The 15,999-nt window shown below is 43.7% G+C and overlaps 1 protein-coding gene across 3 annotated transcripts in view; it reads left to right on the top strand.

The window, feature by feature from the left end:
- The window catches only part of pwwp3a.L (PWWP domain containing 3A, DNA repair factor L homeolog), a 31,551-nt gene extending 28,792 nt beyond the window's left edge, over positions 1 to 2,759 (top strand). For all 3 annotated transcript variants that reach the window (XM_018254821.2, XM_018254830.2, XM_018254811.2), the window contains 2 exons: positions 1,641 to 1,729; positions 1,838 to 2,759. In XM_018254821.2, the coding sequence (XP_018110310.1) occupies positions 1,641 to 1,729; positions 1,838 to 1,931 (183 nt within the window). In that variant the 3' untranslated portion in view covers positions 1,932 to 2,759. The remainder of the gene's footprint in view (positions 1 to 1,640; positions 1,730 to 1,837) is intronic.
- The last annotated feature ends 13,240 nt before the right edge of the window (positions 2,760 to 15,999 follow it).

Genomic DNA, 15,999 nt, shown 5'->3' with positions numbered 1-15,999 from the left:
TTCAGCATCAAAAATTAGTACTTTTGCCCAAAGGGATGTATTTTTGTCGTTGTTTCTTTTAAATGGATCCTTTAAAAGCATTCAAAGTTTTAACCTATAGCCTTAAGGCCCCCATAGACGCAAAGATTTTTCTTTGATGAACGACCGATTTCAGAGCAATCCAATCCGTTAATTATTGTGAGGTTAGTGGGAATCGAACGATCGCGCATCTAACTATTTTTCTTCCGACACCGTCAGAAAATTGATTGGAAGATAAGGAAGCAGAGCTGACCGGCACTCGAACGGATCCACAAGACCAGAGATATTCAGTTAAAAAATACATTTATTGGTAGAAAAGTAAAAAATACGCACCCTCAGGGTGCGATGACTAAGCACCCTGAGGGGTAGGCGTAGGGTGGATGGAGATGCAGCTATATTTTTAACTTTTCTACCAATAAATTTATTTTTTAACTGAATATCTCTGGTCTTGTTGATCCGTTCGAGTGTCAGCTCTGCTTCCTTATGTTCTGCTGTACCGCTCCGTAAAGCTGGGGGTCTGGGGCTGGCGCACCCGGACCAATTTCACTGTTTGGTGAGTTACTTTACATTTAATTTTGGAGCACCTTGTCCTCCCCTAACCATTTGAAGAAAATTGATTGGCCAGGTTAGAAACTTCGGTCACAGTGAAGTCTATCTATTGTCCAATTGTTTGCAGGGCCAAGCAGGCAGCTACAGTCGGTTTTCCTAGCTTCAAATAGACAACATTGCTTTAAATGGTCTTTTTAGTTGATGGACAAATTGTACATTTTAATGATCGTTTCAAGATAAGCTTGGTCTTGCGATAACGAAAAGATCTTATAAAAACTCCTAAACATCTATGGCCAGCTTAACATGACATAATATTTTAGTGTATTTCCTGCTGTACTCACAGATCTCGTAAAGTGAAAACAATGATTGAACCAACCTTTTGGTCTCGGCAGAAATATTTCTCTCTACTGAACCATTGTTGCTGAGACCGAAAATATGAATAAAACAAAAAAAACATAGACATATATATACACGTATGTTGGCATCCTATATGTCAATTGAGTGAGGTATTTTAGCATAATTTGTTGTTTACTTGTTATACACAATTGTTACATACATTCTTGACAGCCAAACACTATATTGATAAATTACCCTTAACTTGAAAGGTTGATTAACATTTACTACCTGGAGAGATATTTAGCTGTAAAGCAGAAGAACTAAGAGCTCTGTCAGAAGTAAAACAAACTATTACTATACACACAACATCACCCTTGGTAAATTGCACTCCCCTCAGGAGACAAAACCCCTGGAAATACCTTTCTATTGCAGATGACCAGAATCACCATGCTGAAACCAGTTAGATTGTGCAAAAATTTGGAAGGGAGTATTTTTGAACAATTGCACAATTCAACTGGTTTCAGTGTGGCAATTTTGTTGCCCACAGGGAATGCGATTTAGTGCGGGCAACAAAACAGCCTTAAAGCTATGACTTTTTTTTATATAAAATATAGTTAATAAGTTACTTCTGTTTTGAAAGTATTTCTTTAACATAATTATTATATTAATTAAACAGCCCAGAAAGGTTTGTTCACAAGAGATAATAATGGAAACCATGTTTTTTTTTACTCCTACAGGCTGTTATTTTTGCTATATCAGCTATTGACAAAATTAATTATGAGAAAGCAGAAAAGAAGTATTTGAATGGCCCCTCTGTCAGTAAAAGGTAGGATAACACTACTATAACAAAGAAACTTAACTGTCTTTGCTAAACATGGTGTACTGTGCTCTAGCATGGCATATGCAAACACTAATTCTAACTTTTTATTTTAAGGGAAAGAAACTTGTTTGAGGAACAAATTTTGAAAAATAAGAAATCAGAGAAGCTTGGACTCAAGATGGAATCAAACGAAGAACAAAGGGAATGAAAATTAAACATGTATATAATGTGAACTACTTTTCTTTGGTACTATACTGAAGCACTGACCAATCCTAAGGCTTTTCTTTATTGTCCAATTATATGGACCGCTCTGTTTGTTCTTTATGCATCTATCAGAAAGCATACTTTTAAATAAGCTGTGTCATATACAGGGATATGTTGACCATACTTCTTGCAATTAACATAATGTGGAATGTACCTGATGACCTTTATCGTGATATAGGCACAATTTTGCCAGAATACGTAAGGACATGAACCTATTGCTGTGTATAGTGTTACTGTGAATAACTAAGCAGTGCCATCTTCAGACACAACCAGTGAGGTTTAGATTTGCTTTTCGACTAGGCAAGCTCAATGTTTAGAAACATCACCTCTGTTTATCAGGTTTGAGATCTCAAAAAAACGCTACATGAACAATAATGTGAGGGTCAACTGGTGAGCTAGGGAGGTAGTGGACCACCTGCTATGTGCCCAAGACCAGCCTTCTTCCAAAGTGTTGTCTTTGTTGAAATCTATAGAATGTATATCTATATTTTTTTATTACAGCTAGAGCTCATATTACATGTAATGAGGCACATTAAAATATTATTTTGTATTTCCTTTTCTGTGAATAACTTAATGTTTTATAGGTGTTGAATCCTTCTTACTTTCATTAAATTCCAGCCTTCTAAATAAAAAACATAATGTTATCAATACAACAGGCCTTCTCCCACTCGAATTACTACCTTACCTCTACATCTGTGCTTTCTGGTTTATGTTTAGACATTATGTTTGATAAAGTGAAGATATTTCATTGTAATAAATAAATATAAAGCTATTCATGTTTGTTATGATGATGCTTGTTTTAGTTGGTTGTGATACAAGTGAAACTGTGAAATTTATCCCAGTATTTGTTCTCTGAAACATTAGTAAGTCATATCGAATGGTTACTAGTAATTCATATTATCTTGTCTCTACATCACTAGACAGTTCTGTTTTCATTAGATTGGTACAGTGTTCTAACTAGAAGTTACTGGGCCCACAGATTTATTTGAAGGGGGAGTTCACTTTTAGATTAACTTTCAGCATGATGTAGAAAGTACTATTGTTAGATGATTTGCAATTGTTTTAATTTGTAGTTTTTTATTTATTTAGCCTTTTGTTCAGCAGTTTCTTAACGTGGAACTTCGGCAGGTATCTGGTTGCTAGGATCTGAATAACCATGGTAGCCAACTAGAACAGTGCTGTCCAACTTCTGTGGTACCAAGAGCCAGGATTTTTCTGTCCTATATGGCTTGAAAAAGAGAGATTTTTGTACTTACCGTTAAATCTTTTTCTCTTGTCCTATATTGGGGGACACAGGCACCGTGGGGATGAAGATCCTGCAGCTGGAGATGGACACTAACATGTTAAACTTGACTCCTCCTCCTGCTCTGGGCTTCATCCCCTGCCTCCTCCTACAATCTCCAGTTTCGACCGAAGAAGGAGCAGAAAAAACCCATAAGAAGGAAGAGTCTTAACCCTCTCAAAACATATAGAACTTAGAAAATTACTCCCAACACGGAGAATTAACAGATTATAATCAGAAAAATCAGTGTCAAACAGGGAGGGAAAGCCTGTGTCCCCCAATATAGGACAAGAGAAAAAGATTTAACGGTAAGTACAAAAATCTCTCTTTCTCTTGCCTAATTGGGGGACACAGGCACCGTGGGGATGTCCCAAAGCAACCCATGAGGGTGGGACACTGACAAGCTATAAGGTGTTTAACTGATCACAGCCTGTAACACCTTCCTCCCAAAGACGGCTTCGGCAGAGGCCCGTGTGTGTAGCCTGTAGAAGCGTGTGAAGGTGTGAAGGGACGCCCAGGTGGCCGCTCTACAAACTTGTTCCGCCGATGCTTGGTGTCGAACAGCCCACGAAGTGCTAAGTGAGCGAGTAGAGTGTGCTTTCACCTTGAGTGGAGGCTGTAGTCCTCTAACTGCATAGGCTCTAGTGATGGTAGCCCTAATCCACTTCGCTACCGTGGTTTTAGCCGCTTTGGACCCGCGTTTGGGGCCATCCGGAATGATGAAGAGAGAATCTGACTTTCGTACCTCCTTGGTAGCTCGAAGATAGTGTTCAATAGCTCGTACGACATCCAAGTTGTGCAGTTTCTTCTCTCCAGGATTTTTGGGGTCTGGACATAACGAAGGCACAACTAAATCCTGATTAAGGTGGAATTCGGATACAACCTTAGGTAAAAAGTCCGGAGTAGGTCTAAGCACCACCTTGTCCTTGTGGATGATGGTGAAAGGTGATTTGCAGGAGAGTGCGGCTAGTTCCGAAACCCTGCGAGCAGAGGTGATGGCCAGGAGAAAGACAACCTTTTCCGTCAGTGTAGACAGAGGAATCATGTCGATTGGCTCATAGGGATCCTCCTGAAGCACAGAGAGCACCAAGTTAAGGTCCCAGGGTGGAACTGGGCAGCGATATGGAGGTATTAAACGGGTTGCCCCTTGAAGAAAAGTTCTGATATTGCTCCGGAGCGCCAGCTTCTCCTGGAGCTGGATGGATAATGCTGATACTTGCACCTTCAGAGAGCTCAGTGCCAACCCTTTCTGCAACCCATCCTGAAGGAAAGAAAGGATATCCTTCTCCTTAGCTCTCTGCGGGTCTGTGTCCCGGTGTTCGCACCAGGAGATGAAGGTTTTCCATACCCTGTGATACGCCTTGGAGGAAACAGGCTTGCGCGCCCTAAGCATAGTGGGTAACGCGTCTTCAGGTGCTCCTGCTCTCTTCAGCACTAAGGCCTCAAGAGCCATGCCGTTAAAGCCCACTGACGAGAATTCGGATGGACGACGGGGCCTTGAGTAAGAAGGTCCTGTCTGAGTGGCAGGTGGAAGGGATCGTCCTTTGCCAGCGCCACTATGTCTGCAAACCATGACCTCCGGGGCCAGTATGGGGCTATCAAAATTGTCGTGGTGCTTTCCCGTTTGATCTTCTTGACGACCTTCGGCAGAAGTGCCAGAGGTGGGAAGATGTAGGTCAGAGAGAACTGCCAAGGGATCACCAGAGCGTCCACTGCGTGTGCTAATGGGTCTAGACTTCTTGAAACAAACCGAGGAACCTTGCAGTTGCTTCTTGAAGCCATCAGATCGATGTCTGGTAGCCCCCATCTTTCCACCAGCAGTTGAAAGACCTCGTGATGCAGACTCCACTCTCCCTGGTCTAGCGTTTCCCTGCTGAGGTAGTCCGCTATCCAGTTGTCTACCCCTGGTATGTGTACCGCAGAGAGCGCCGGAACGTTGTTCTCTGCCCACTGGAGGATTTCGTTTGCTTCCTGTAGTGCTGCGGGGCTTCTGGTGCCGCCCTGGTGATTTATGTAAGCCACCGCGGTGACATTGTCGGATTGGATCCGTATTGCTCGGCCCTGGAGTAGGTGTGTTAAGCTTTGTAGTGAGTAGCGAATTGCCCTCAGTTCCAGGAGATTGATAGGGAGGGAGCTCTCCTCCTGATCCCAGAGCCCTTGGACTGTGGTCTGGTCCAAGACACCTCCCCATCCCCGTAAGCTGGCATCCGTCGTGAGGACCGTCCAATGTAGGGGTGGGAATGGTCTCCCCCCTCACCAGTCGAGAGAGTGTAGCACCCGGATTGGAAGGGTTATCAGGCGGTCTAGATCGTGTCGATCTTTGCGTTGGTGTGACAGAATTGCCTGTTGCAGAGGCCTGGTGTGGAATTGAGCGTAAGGGATTGCTGGGAAAGAAGCCACCATCGTACCGAGGGTTTGCATGGCAATCCTGAGAGAGATCCTGTGGGAACACTTGAGTTTCCGAATCCTGCTCTGTAGTGTATTGGTCTTGTCCGGAGGAAGAAATGCTCTCCCTCTTCTGGAGTCCAAAATCAGACCTAAGTATTCTATAGTCTGAGACGGAATGAGGTGTGACTTGTTGAAATTGATCATCCACCCGAGGTCCGTCAAAGTTTTTAGGGCCACTAGGGTATGGTGAAGGGCTATCGTTTGGGACTGTCCCTTCACGAGTAAGTCGTCCAGATATGGGATGACAGGAATTCCCTGAAGTCTTAGTTCCTCTAGTGCTGCTGCCATCACCTTGGTGAAGGTGCGGGGGGCAGAGGAAAGTCCAAATGGAAGAGCCACGAACTGCCAGTGGTGACCGTTGACGAAGAATCTGAGGAACCGGTGGTGGGCAGGGTGTATGGGGATGTGTAGGTAGGCATCTTTGATATCTATGACCGTCATAAACTCCCCGTCTTCCATGGACGCCAAAACGGACTGGATTGATTCCATTTTGAAGTGACACCTTTTCACAAAGGGATTGAGATCTTTCAGGTCTAAGACTGGTCTCAGGGAGCCGTCCTTTTTGGGGACCATGATAAGGTTTGAGTAATATCCCCTTCCCCTGTCTGGTTGAGGGACAGGTTGAATGGTTCCTGCCGTGACTAGGTCTTGGATGACCTTGAGGAACGAAGTTCTGTTGTGAGGATGTCTGGGCAGCCTGGATATGAAAAATCTGTGGGGTGGAGATTGAGTAAAGTCTATCAGTAGTCCTTGAGAAACTACACGAAGGACCCAGCGGTCCTGGATTCGTTGATCCCACACCTCCCGAAAGGATTGAAGGCGGCCTCCTAAGGGGACCCTTTCGGGGGTGGGCACCCCTTCATGCAGAGTTGGACTTGTCGTGGGAAGGCTTGGGTGGAGCTGGTTTGGAGGACCAACCGGACTTCTGTTTGGCTGGGTAGCGTGAGCGGAAGCTGGTGTTGGGTTTGTCGTTCTGTGCCTTTGAACTTTGGCCTTGCCGAAAGGGACGAAAAAAGGGTCGTCTCTTGAAGGGTGGTCTCTTAGTTCTGGCTTGAGGAAGTAGGGTGCTTTTGCCACCCGTTGCCTGTGAGATTATTTTGTCGAGCTCGGAACCAAAGAGGAGTTTGCCTTGGAAGGGGAGGCTGACTAGAGAACGTTTGGATGTTAAGTCCGCTGACCAAGTCTTTAGCCAGAGAAACCTACGAGCCGCCACCGACTGTGCTGAGGCTCGTGCTACCATTTTTGCTGCATCGATTGCAGAGTCCCCAACATAGTTGGTAGCGTCAGCTATCTGTGACAGAAGATTGTCGGTAGTTGGATCCTCAGACCCTATCAGTTGTGCTACTTGTTCGATCCAGACCTCCATGGCCTTTGCAACCCAAGCAATTGCGAATATAGGTCTAAACGCTGAACCGGACGCCGTGAAAGATGACTTGCAGAATCCTTCTAGACGTTTGTCAATGGGGTCCTTGAATGCTGCTGCATCAGCCACCGGAATAGTGGTATTCCTGGAAAGCCTGGAAACCGGAGGATCAACCACTGGGGGTGACGCCCAGAGATCCGTGCACTCAGGCGGAAAGGGATATGTTTGAGAGAATCGCCTGGAAATCTGTACCCTGTGATCAGGGTGCTTCCATTGGGCTTTAATTAAGTCATCAAGTTGTTCGTATGCTGGGAAAACGCAAGAACTTTTCTTTTGTCTCTTGAATATGTTTTTTGCAGGTTCAACCGTTGAGACGGATTCTTCGATGTTAAGGGTAGTAAGCACTGCTTGAATAAGACCTTCAACCTCTTTTTGGGTTCTAGGTGAGTCAACGTCTGGATCTGTGTGCTCTTGATCAGAACCATCCTCTGTAGTGACCTGGCCTTCCTCATCGGAGGGAGAATACGGTTCCCTTGGGGAACTGGGAGGCGAATGCGCTGGGCGTTTAGAGACTGGGAGTTCAGCAGGCCTAGCGGGTTGTGATAAGCGCTCGAGTACCTTGTCTAATGTCTCGGGTATGCGGGCCAGGTTTTGGATGCCTGCAAGTGAGAGGGAGAGTGCCCTAATTGTCAGACTCAGATGTGCTAGCCGTGGGAGTTGGCGAGGGATCTGAAGTTCTGCAGGCCATACACACGGAATCGGCCGAGTGAAATTTGGCTTTACAATTTGCGCAGGCCAGGAAGGATATTTGAGTATTAGGGCGAGGATGAGCGGAGGACTTGGATGTCCTGGCTTCCTCTAATTTGTCTGCCATAATGCTTCCCTCCTTGTATATGTAGGGTACAAGGGTAGGGAGAATATTGTATTTATATATTTATTTATTTATTGCGAAGGAGGCAGGGGATTCCGGCCTAAGAGCAGGGTAGATGGCAGAAAGAATGATCCTTGTACTCTGTAGATACAGAAGGGGGACAGAGTGAAGGGTAAGCAACCTGGAAAAACAATCATGCAGAAGGCAGAGAACGGAAAGTGAGGAGACTTGCCTGCGTGTGCTGAAGAGGTTAGTTCTCTCTGTGCAGTCGCAGGGGTCGCTGCCAGGCTGCTGGCTCCAATAGGGCGCGAGGTACTGTGCGCACGGTCAGAAGCGCAGGGGAGCCGTGCAGGAAGGGGAAGGTCCCGTGTTGGCGCCAAGAATGGGCGCGAGAGGTTGCGCGTACAGTGCGGCGGAAGTGCGTTCCAGCGTGGAACGCAGGTATGGCGTAGTAGGATGAAAAAAGGCGCGGAAACCAGCGACAGGCAAGGAACGGCGAGAAAGGGAGGACAGTAAGGGGCCTATGAGAGAGAGAGAGAGGGGTGTAGTATGCAAGGTGGTAGTACTCACCAATGTGCCAGCTTCTTTATGCCCTGCATATATAACGTCTCCCAGTATACACAAATAGCCATATATGTGCAGATGACTCCCCACATATATAGATATCTGCATAAGTGTACACTCCTGGTGGGGTGTAGAACGCTGCTGCAGGCCTCCGGGGAGCGGGAAGACAGCGTAGGGAGAGAGGAGCCAGCCTGCAGACCTCCGTAGAGCGGGAAGGCTATAGGGCAGAGTAGGAAGCAGCTGGAAGGGCTCTTGAAAGGATCAGTGGCCCCTTTTGTGTGGCATGATCTTAACCTGTAGTCCTGATCATATGCTCCAGCCACTAAAAGTTGTGTCTTCTCCTTCTGAGGACACTAAACGAAACTGGAGATTGTAGGAGGAGGCAGGGGATGAAGCCCAGAGCAGGAGGAGGAGTCAAGTTTAACATGTTAGTGTCCATCTCCAGCTGCAGGATCTTCATCCCCACGGTGCCTGTGTCCCCCAATTAGGCAAGAGAAAAAAGTTTGTATTAGATCAATATGAAAGCTAAAGTATTTTCAGTCTATCCACCTATTATTTTTCACTATACATTTTTTTTATTGCAGGTGATCCTAAATACCAAAGCTAGTGTTTTCAAGGTAGACCACCTATCACAGTCTCTTTCTGTTTGAGGCAGAGGGTTTCTAGAATTCTAGAATTTATAGGCTGTTAAACCCATTTGGATTTCTGCAACACCCCAAAAGCACTCATAGTATGATATAGGGACTTATGACTCTCTAGGACTTCGTAATTCAAAGACTATGAATCATTTTATAGTGACAAAAAAGTAAGTAAGAATATAATTACACATTAACCTGCTAATATTTTCATTCAAAATATACAGAAGTGTAAAATGATTAAAAATAAGTTCTTTGTTTCATCAGGTAACAACTTTTAGTGGGTAACTCACAGTGCTTGAATTGGGGTGAAAGAAGTGGAGGGATGCTATGCATGTCTCTTAGCACAGCATGCTAAAAATAAGCCCTGCCCACAATTGTCAATTTGCTGCCTGTTCTTGGAGTGTGGAAGGAAAACAGAAAATCAATACATACTTACCGAGATTTTCGTTTCCTGTACTGAAACATGGCAGTGGGCACTGTAGGGTTAATCCCTCCTGTCGCAGACGGAACAGGAACTTCCTAATGAATAAATTAACCTCCCTTCCCCCGCGCCGCCATCTTTTGATTTCTTAACTCCCCCATAACGAGGGTTGGGAAGCTTTGCCCACTGCCATGTTTCAGTACAGGAAACGAAAATCTCGGTAAGTATGTATTGATTTTCTGTTTTCCTGTTACTTACACATGGCAGTGGGCACTGTAGGGACATACAGAAGCAGCCAATACATGGGTGGGTTATGCCAAAGAAAATTTAATTATTTAGAGCACAGTTAAGAACTGCAGAGCCAAAATTAGAAAGACTCTTTGAGTAAACATCAAATTTGTAGTGTTTGATAAAGGTGTCCCACAAACTCCATACTGCTGCTTTGCAGATGTCTTCTGAAGTTACCTGGGCCCGGAGTGCCCAGGATGCTGCTGTACCTCTGGTTGAGTGTGCCTTAAGCTGAGAGGGTACTGTGTGGGACAATGTTTAGCAACAAGTTAGATTTCCTGATCTCCTTGGTTCTTCCAAGGTAGATTTTGAGGCATCTGACAACATCTAGAGAATGCCACTTCTCTTCTTCCAAGGATCTAGGGTTCTCAAAAAAGGTAGGCAGTATAATGTCTTGAGACATATGAAGATTTGACACCACTTTTGGTGTAAACTCATCCAAAGTTCTTAAAATCACTTTATCATTATAAAAAGTGATTTTGTCTGGTTCTGCTTATATAGCGTGAATTTCACTCACTCTTCTGGCAGATGTTATGGCAAGAAGAAACGCCAGCTTAATGTTAACCATTTTAAGAGGTACCTTGTCCAGAGGTTTGAAAGGAGTCTCTGTTAGAGCTTTCAGGACCAGACTTAAATCCCATTGGGGAACTTTGGTTTTAGGTAAGGGTCTCGTTCTTTTTAGAGCTTGAACAAACCTTTTGATTAGTGGTCTGGAACTCCAGTTTATGCCTGAGAAATGCGAAATGGCTGTAATCTGGCCTTTGAGGGTCGAATTGCTCAATTTTAATTCCACTCCACTTTGTAAGAATTCCACTATTTGTAATTCGGAGTTCTGTGTGGGGAATGTATTCCTGGTGGAACACCATTCTGAGAATTTTTACCAGGTCTTGTAATATTTTTCAGTTGTAGAGTGTTTTTTGGCCGCTAGCAAGGTGGTGATTGAGCCTTCTGAAAGGCCTAGGGATCTCAATTTCTCACTTTCAAACACCAAGCCGTTAGAGCGAGTTTTTCTGGATAGAGATGCACCCGTGTCTGCTGAGTGAGGAGATCCTGTCTTACTGGCAGTTTCCAGAAATTCCCTTTGGCCAGTCTGAAAAGTTGAGGGAACCACACTCGTCTTGGCCACCAGGGAGCAATCAGGATTACATTGGCTTGATCTTCCAGTATTTTCCTGATAACTTTCGGGATCAGTACTATTGGAAGGAATATGTACAACGGTCCCCAGTTCCAGGTTATTGAGAAAGCATCCGTCAAGGTGGCCTCTGGATCTTTTTTCCAAGAGCAAAATGTTTGCATTTTCTTGTTGAACCTGGATGCCATCAAGTCCATCTTGAAAGGACCCCATTTCCTCCAAATTGTTCTGAAAACTTGATTGTTTAGTTCCCATTCTCCTTCCATTGGGGGAGATCTGCTTAATTTGTCTGCTATCTCGTTGTTTTTCTGCCCATGTAAGTATGGTCATGGTCAGAGATAAGAGGCTCCAACATTTTGTTCCTCCTTGTTTCATGAGGTATCTGACCGCTGTTGTATTGTCTGATTTGATCAGAACTGCCTTCATTGATATTAGAGGATTGAAGGCTAAGAGACTCAGGTGGATTGCTTATAACTCCCTCCAGTTGGATGATTTCTGACTCTTCTTTATTCCACCAACCTTGTACTTTGTGTTCCCCCAGGTGGGCTCCCCATCCTGTACTGCTGGCATCTGTGGTAATTGTGATCCCATAATCTACCAAGAGGTGCATGGGGACTGACAGGTTCTCTGCTTGCGTCCACCAAGTTAGACTCTTCAATGTTTCTTTCCCCAAATAGATGAGTTAATCCTGCTCTTGCTTCCTGTTCCATTGGGACAGGAAATCAACTGGAGAATCCTGGAGTGTAGTTGTGACCATTTGACACAGTCTATTGTGGAGATCATTTTTCCTAGTAACTTCTGGCAAATTTTTGTTGTTGTAATAGGGTGGCGAATGAGTTAGTGTCTTTGCGAGATTATATCCTTCATTCTTACCTCTGAAAGGCTCAAGAGCATCTTTTTGGTATCCAAAATTGTGCCCAGATATTCCAGCCTCTGACTGGGGATGAGCATGGACTTTTCCTCGTTTATTTTCCAACCTTACTGGTAGCTTTGTACTATTGTTAGATGAGTCTCCAAAGTTGCCACCGTCTGTGCTTTGAGAAGGATGTCGTCTAAATAGGCATAAATTTGGATTCCCTTGAGCCTCAGGTTTTCTAATACCGGGGCTAGGATTTTTGTGAAAATCCTTGGAGCAGTTGTCAGCCCGAAAGGCATTGCTGCATATTGATAGTGTTCTCCAAGAATTTTGAACCTTAGGAATCTTCTGTGAGCTTTCCAAATGGGTATGTGTAAATAGGCGTCCCTTAGATCCAGCTTGACCATCCAATCTCTTTTGGATAGGGCTGCAGCGATTGATCTTAGGGTTTCCATTCTGAATGTGGGATTCTTCAGATTTTTGTTGAGGTTTTTTAAGTTTAAAATAACTCTGTAGTCCCCATTTACCTTTTTTCGTAGGAAAAGGTGGGAGTAGATTTCCGTGAATCTTTGATCTGGGTGGACTTTTGAGATCACTTTGTTCCACCATAAGTCTCCTATTATGAGCCAAAGATGTTTTGTGGCTTCTTTTGTTCTTGGTCTGTCTGATGAGATGAAAGGGTTTCCTTACAAATTCCATTCGATATCCTCCACCGCCCATTTGTCTCTTATGTTTTGAGCCCAAACTGTCTTGAAGCTGTTCAATCTTCCTCCTAGATAAGACAACTGGACTCTCGCACCTTCATGCTTTTTTGTTAGTTTTGGGCTCTCTTTTGTAACCCTGTGATTGGAAATTTTGGCTTCTGGATTTCCATTGCTTAGGGTTGTACTTTCCTGGTCTATATTGCCTTGCATCTCAAAAGGAGTTACGCTGGTTTTTGTAGTTGAACCTTTGTCTCTTCTTTCTTGGGCTAGGAACGCAGATTTTCCAGCTGAGGCTTTAGAAATGATTTGATCCAAACTGGTTCCAAACAATGTCTCCTTTGAACGTTAAAGAGCACAAGTTGTGCTTTGATTGGGAATCTGCGTTCCAATGCCTCAGCCAGAGGGATCTTCTTGCCGCCACCACAAGACCCATTGATCTGGCTGCCAATTTGACATTACTGAGTGAGGCTTCAGCAGAATAATCATTGCCTATCTTGATATCATGGAGCATCTCCAGAAGTTTGGATCTTTCTGTCCCTGTCTTGATGGCATTTTCCAGCTCATTTATCCAGATTTTATTGGCTCTGGTTGTTGTAGTATTAGCTACCTCAGCCTTGCAGATAGCCCCCGTCAAGAGTTATAATTTCTTTAAGGTGGCTTCTTGCCTTCGTTCCATTGTGTCTTTGAGGGATACTCCCTCATCTACAGGTAATGTGGTTCTTCTGGCCACCCTGGTAATGGATGCATCTACTTTGGGTATGTTATGCCATGTTTTTGCATCTTCCTCCGAGAAAGGAAACATCTTCTTACATTTTTTGGAAAAGGTAATTTTCTTATCAGGTGTTTCCCACTCTGTTTCCATAGTTTTCTTAATGACCTCATGCAGAGGAAATACATGTTTTTTCTTAACTGATGATTTAAACATTTTGTCACCTTTATTTGTTATAGATCTCTTAGGTCTAGTGTCTTTCTTATTGCTTTGATTAGGGGCTCCACCATCTCTGGTGATATGTCTGATTCCTCTTCTGATTCTGACTCCGAAATTTCACCTTCAGATACTGGGGAGATCGTTTCTCTAGGTCTGATGCTGATGCTTTCATTCTTTTGTCCATGACTTGTGAAACCATATTGGACATGGAATTGTTAAATTAATCTTTCATCCACTTCATCAGGTCTGAGAACTGTTTGGAGTTGACCCCAGCCGCCTTTTCCAGTGCACTTTGTGCATAATCTTTTGTCTGGCAATGCTGCATGTCCACATGAGGAGCCTGAGTATGAGCGTCTAGAACTCATCACACCAGTCCCCTGTTGAAACAATAATTGTACTGGTGCTTAACACTTATCCTGTCCGTCATGAGGCTGATGCATAAGTATAAGGGTATCTACTTACAGTAGATACTGTAGGGGGAGATAGAGACTCAGTATATCTATTACTCATACAGCAGCATCTAATCCTTTTGGCGCGTTTGGCTTTTGAATTTTCGCGACTGCGCATGACCTTTCTGCAGGTTGCAGTCATTCAGCGGTTTATTGTGCATGCGCCAAAAACCGGCATTGCGACTTACTACGCTGATCGGCAACGGATGGCCATGGACGCGCCAGTCCCCCCAGAAACGCACATAAGCACGAAGGCTCGGTCCTGGGGCTTCAGCGCAGGAGATGTTTTACCACGCTGGCACTAGTTGGGGGAGGCAGGAAGAAAAAAAGATGGCAGCGCGGGGGAAGGGAGGTTAATTTATTCATTAGGAAGTTCCTGTTCCGTCTGCGACAGGAGGGATTAACCCTACAGTGCCCACTGCCATGTGTAAGTGACAGGAAACCAGAATACCCAGAAGAAACCCTTAGAAAACAGTGTTCATATAAATGTATAGAGCCAAAATAGGGTTGCCACCTTCTGGTGAGTCTCAGACCTAGTAATGTCGGGGGCAGAGTGTGTGGTGGTCTGAGGTTGTGTCCATGTGTCGAGGCAGGGTTGATCACTGTGCCATTTAAAGATCTGTCTGGATTTTCCTGATTCTTAAATCCAGACAGGCAGTTTTTTACTCAGACAGCCCTCCCGGAAACTGGGCTGTCCCGGTGAAAACTGGGCAGGTGGCAACCCAAAGCCAAGGAATAAATGTTTTATACAGGACACAGTAGTGAGGAATGTACTGGGATCATTTATAAACTCAAAACTATTCAAACATTGTGTTGTATCAGCTGTATAAAAGCATTTAGCATCTTGTGTTTTATGACTTCATGTGATCACAGAACACTGACTTCTATTATTCTTCTATTTTTAGTAGAGGGAAACACTAGGGCTTTCTGAGGCATCCAATCAATGAACAGGTTTTTTATTCAGTCAGTTGCAGGTAGAATAATCATACCTCCCAACTGTCCCTTTTTCGGAGGGACAGTCCCTCTTTTGACAGCTCAACCCGCAGTCCCTCATTTGTACTGGAAAGTCCCTCTTTTCTCTGCACTGAACAGCCAGAAAAAGAAACAAAGTTTCTCACTTAATTGGCTTTTAGCAGAGGGCCCAGAACAACTAAACAGGTGCAAATAAGATACTTTGTAACAATTTTGATACACAAAAACACAGTTTAGATAAGGAGAAATATTTTCAAACTTGCATAACCTGCCAAATTTTGTAAAACGAACATGGTAATTAGGGGGTGAGGCCAGAGAAAGGGGTGTGGTCAAAAAATTGCTGCGCTACGTGCGGAAAAAATTTTTTGTCCCTCTTTTTACTTCCAAAATGTTGGGAGGTATGGAATAATGTAAGCTAAATGTGATTGGTATGGGTTACTGCTATGGATTACTGTGACCAATGCTGATAAATTAGCTCCAATTTCATAATACAAAAAAATTCAGTTACACACATACCATATTCCAGTGGAATACTATAGCCTTTCGTGGGATGAGTAACAATTACAGTTCAGGCAAGGAAGCATAGCACATTTTGGTGTCCCTAGGTACCTGCTGTCATTACATTGTTTTATATTACTGGGGCTAAGCAGGTCTCTCAAATTGTCCCCCTCTTATAAAAAAAAAATACTATGGGTTGCTAACAGTACAGCTCCCCAAAAGTTTTATCTAGCTGGAGAAAAGCCAGTATTTCAGTATGATGTTCTTACTATTCTTATATTATTTAGATATAAATTAGATATAAAGTCTCTCAATTTTTTTTTCATTCTTTTTGCTCTTTATATGATAACAGGTATTCCCTTTCTGTAATAAAATATAGAACAATAAAAGAACACCTTGTATTTGACGGTAACTAAGCTGCATAAATTCAGTCCAAGGACTAGTCTTAAGGTATTTTGATCAAATAACTGAAAGACTGACTATCTTATAGAAAAAGCAATGCTCATCATTGTGCAAAAAAAATGGCTGAGGCCTTTTTTGCAAGTTTCACTCATTTTAGCAAATGAGCCCTTATATGGCAGCCATTCGTAATTTTTAC

This window comes from Xenopus laevis, chromosome 1L, assembly GCF_017654675.1.
Source record: "Xenopus laevis strain J_2021 chromosome 1L, Xenopus_laevis_v10.1, whole genome shotgun sequence".
In the NCBI taxonomy this organism is placed as follows: Eukaryota; Metazoa; Chordata; class Amphibia; order Anura; family Pipidae; genus Xenopus; species Xenopus laevis.
Note: the sequence above shows the minus strand (reverse complement) of the source record. Positions and strands in the feature narration are given on the sequence as shown.